Source organism: Entamoeba dispar, genomic scaffold, assembly GCF_000209125.1.
Source record: "Entamoeba dispar SAW760 scf_1105229462421 genomic scaffold, whole genome shotgun sequence".
Classification (NCBI taxonomy): Eukaryota; Evosea; order Mastigamoebida; family Endamoebidae; genus Entamoeba; species Entamoeba dispar.
Genome location: NW_001855184.1, coordinates 1 through 2667, shown reverse-complemented (window position 1 = coordinate 2667; position 2667 = coordinate 1). Strand labels below are relative to the sequence as shown.

Below are 2667 nucleotides of genomic sequence, written 5' to 3'. Positions count from 1 at the left end.
TTTAATATATACAACTTAATTACCTATTTCATTTCTTAATATTTTCATTTATTTACAACATGCAATTGTATCAAATTGACATATTATTGATAATTAATAATTATTTTTCATTTTTATTCAACATAAAAACAAGGTATTAAAATAACAATAGAACAGATAATGTACAATGAAAGTATATATGAAATAATGGTTATGATAAAAATTCAAAGAATAAATAAATAAATACTTGAATATGAGATGAGAATAACAGTAAAAATATCTTAGGTATAATTAATGTATAATATAGGAAAATAGAAATATAACTAAAAAAAGAATGAATAACAAAAAAATTTAAAATAATTTTCAAACAAAAAAAGAAAAAAAAAAGAGAAAAAATGAAAAATGGTTTTTCAATTAGGAAAAAAGAAGAAGTAATGTTTATTTCTTTCTTTTACCTTTTTCTTTCATTGCATTCCTAATTTTTGATTTTGCACTTGGTCCATTAATTTTCTTGATCTCATTTGCATTTATAGTAGTGATGTCTGACCTCTGGCAATTTAAACATTCGATAGTGTCACAAGTCAATGTATCAATTTTACAATCAGTAAAACCGAATTGAGTACAAGCACCGTCAATAATTAAATCATCGCACTCAACATGAGTTAAACCAACTGAATTAGATTTTATTTTTAAATGGCTTATCTTAGAATTTGTTACAACAAAACCACAAAATGGATATTCTCCAAAATCTAATTCTTGTACATTACCCAAACTACAATACAAAAACTTATTTTCAAATGAAAATTCACTGACTTCATTTATTCTTATTTCCTTATCATTGTATTTAAAAATGATAGTTTTTAAAGGACTGTTATCTTCAACTCTTTCACCATTTATAAAAATATGTGAACAACCAGTTTTAAACAAAGTAATTTTGTTTGCATCTAAATAGATTTCATTTTGATTAAGTAATGTATCATTATGATACCATTTTATTTCTTGATTAAAATCAGTTTCAAATACTTTTAAATTATCATCATGTACATCTATTGGTTTTCCTTGATACTCACGTAATGTTAATTCTTTTAAATAACATTTTGAAATATCAATTGATGCCTTACATTCATAAATTGTTAATGACTTTAAACCAGGAGGAATGACAAAAACAAGATTTTGTTTTTCAACTTTTTTTATTGATAATAATTCAATGGGTAATGTTGTTAAATCAATTCTATTTCCTTCAAAGTCATTTAAAATATTTTCAATAACAACATGTCGAATATCATTTTTTACAATTATTTCATTAATTTGATTGATTTTATCTAAAACATCAGTTTTAATAACAACACTAGCACCACTTTTATCGAACCCCATGAGAAACTTCTGTTCATATGGTAATGATGGTAAATAAGGTAAATTTATTGTTGATTTATTAAGTACTCTAGTGTAAAACCTACAATTAACAAATTGATTATAATCTATTTGGTCGAAACATTGACTAAAGATAAACCCATGTTCATTTAAAATAATAATGAAATTGATTTGTTTGTATTTATTAAAATCAACCATTTTTGAAAGTTCTTGAAATTCATTGTTGGTACAAAGAATAATTACTTTTTTTAATGTTGGTAATTCAATCATTTTTCTTATTAGATTCAAATCATTGGAATTCAAAATAACTAATTCTTGTAATTGTGTAAAATATTCTGGATGTTTTTCTATTACTTTTTTACAATAGTATCCCTCCATTCGTAATTTTCTTATTTTTGAACAAAACCATTTTGTATCAAACATTTTTGTTTGTTTTGCTGTTTCATTCCATCCTCCTATTTCGATTAGTGGAATATCATTTGCTGATATTTTGTATAATCTTTCTGGACATCTTCTAACATAAAATGTTTGTAAATTAGGAAATAATGGAATAATTTCATCAAATGAATGATGGATTGTTAATTCATATGGATTAACATAAATCGTGTTGATTGCTTCTTCACATGATTTGCATACTTGTGCAAATCTCCCAACATCTTTTAACGTTGGTAAATACAATAATACATTCTTTAAAAAGACGTTTTCTAAATGAACCATTTTTGTTATTGGTAATTAAAAGTTCTTTTTTAAGATTTAATAAAAATGAGGAATAAATTGAATAATAGAATATTTATTTGTTATATTTCAAACTACAATAAAATAATGTTAATAACGATTATCACTTGAATTGAATATGATAAATGATATCAATTCATTATAAAATGATGTTCTCATTGTTCAAATACTTTCATCATTTCATCTTCATTCCATTCTTTATTTCTTTTATTCATGTTTTGATAATTAACTGATTATTCAACTAACAATATTTTGATGAGAGTTGATTGAATTAATCACAAACAATGAAATACCAATAAGAAAACACAACAGCACACAATACATAGAAAGTTTTAATCAATAAAACAAACAATGAATGAAATGAATAAACAATAACCAAGAAATAAACAATGAAATAAAGTGAAATAAAAATATAAACAATTACATTTTATAAACACTCAGAAATGATTATTTTAATTGGCCTGAGTGAAATAACATCACATTTAACATAAAATCAATGATTTCAATTAATAAAAGAAATAATCTGGAAAATAACACAACAAAACAATAACTATAAAATGTAAACTATATTCTGTTTAATTA

At 22.9% G+C, this 2667-nt stretch overlaps 1 protein-coding gene across 1 annotated transcript, besides 5 other annotated features; it reads right to left on the bottom strand.

Annotated features, from left to right (window-relative positions):
- Window positions 1–80: 80 nt before the first annotated feature.
- Window positions 81–118: a sequence feature (AT_rich).
- A 20-nt stretch (window positions 119–138) lies between these two features.
- Window positions 139–327: a microsatellite.
- A 17-nt stretch (window positions 328–344) lies between these two features.
- Window positions 345–382: a microsatellite.
- Window positions 383–417: 35 nt separating this feature from the next.
- EDI_191510 (uncharacterized protein) lies at window positions 418–2067 on the bottom strand (the record flags this gene model as incomplete). The annotated part of the gene is made up of 1 exon (XM_001739789.1): window positions 418–2067. The coding sequence occupies one exon, from the start codon at window positions 2065–2067 to the stop codon at window positions 418–420; it is 1650 nt and encodes a 549-aa protein (XP_001739841.1).
- A 295-nt stretch (window positions 2068–2362) lies between these two features.
- Window positions 2363–2505: a microsatellite.
- Window positions 2420–2511: a microsatellite.
- Window positions 2512–2667: the final 156 nt, after the last annotated feature.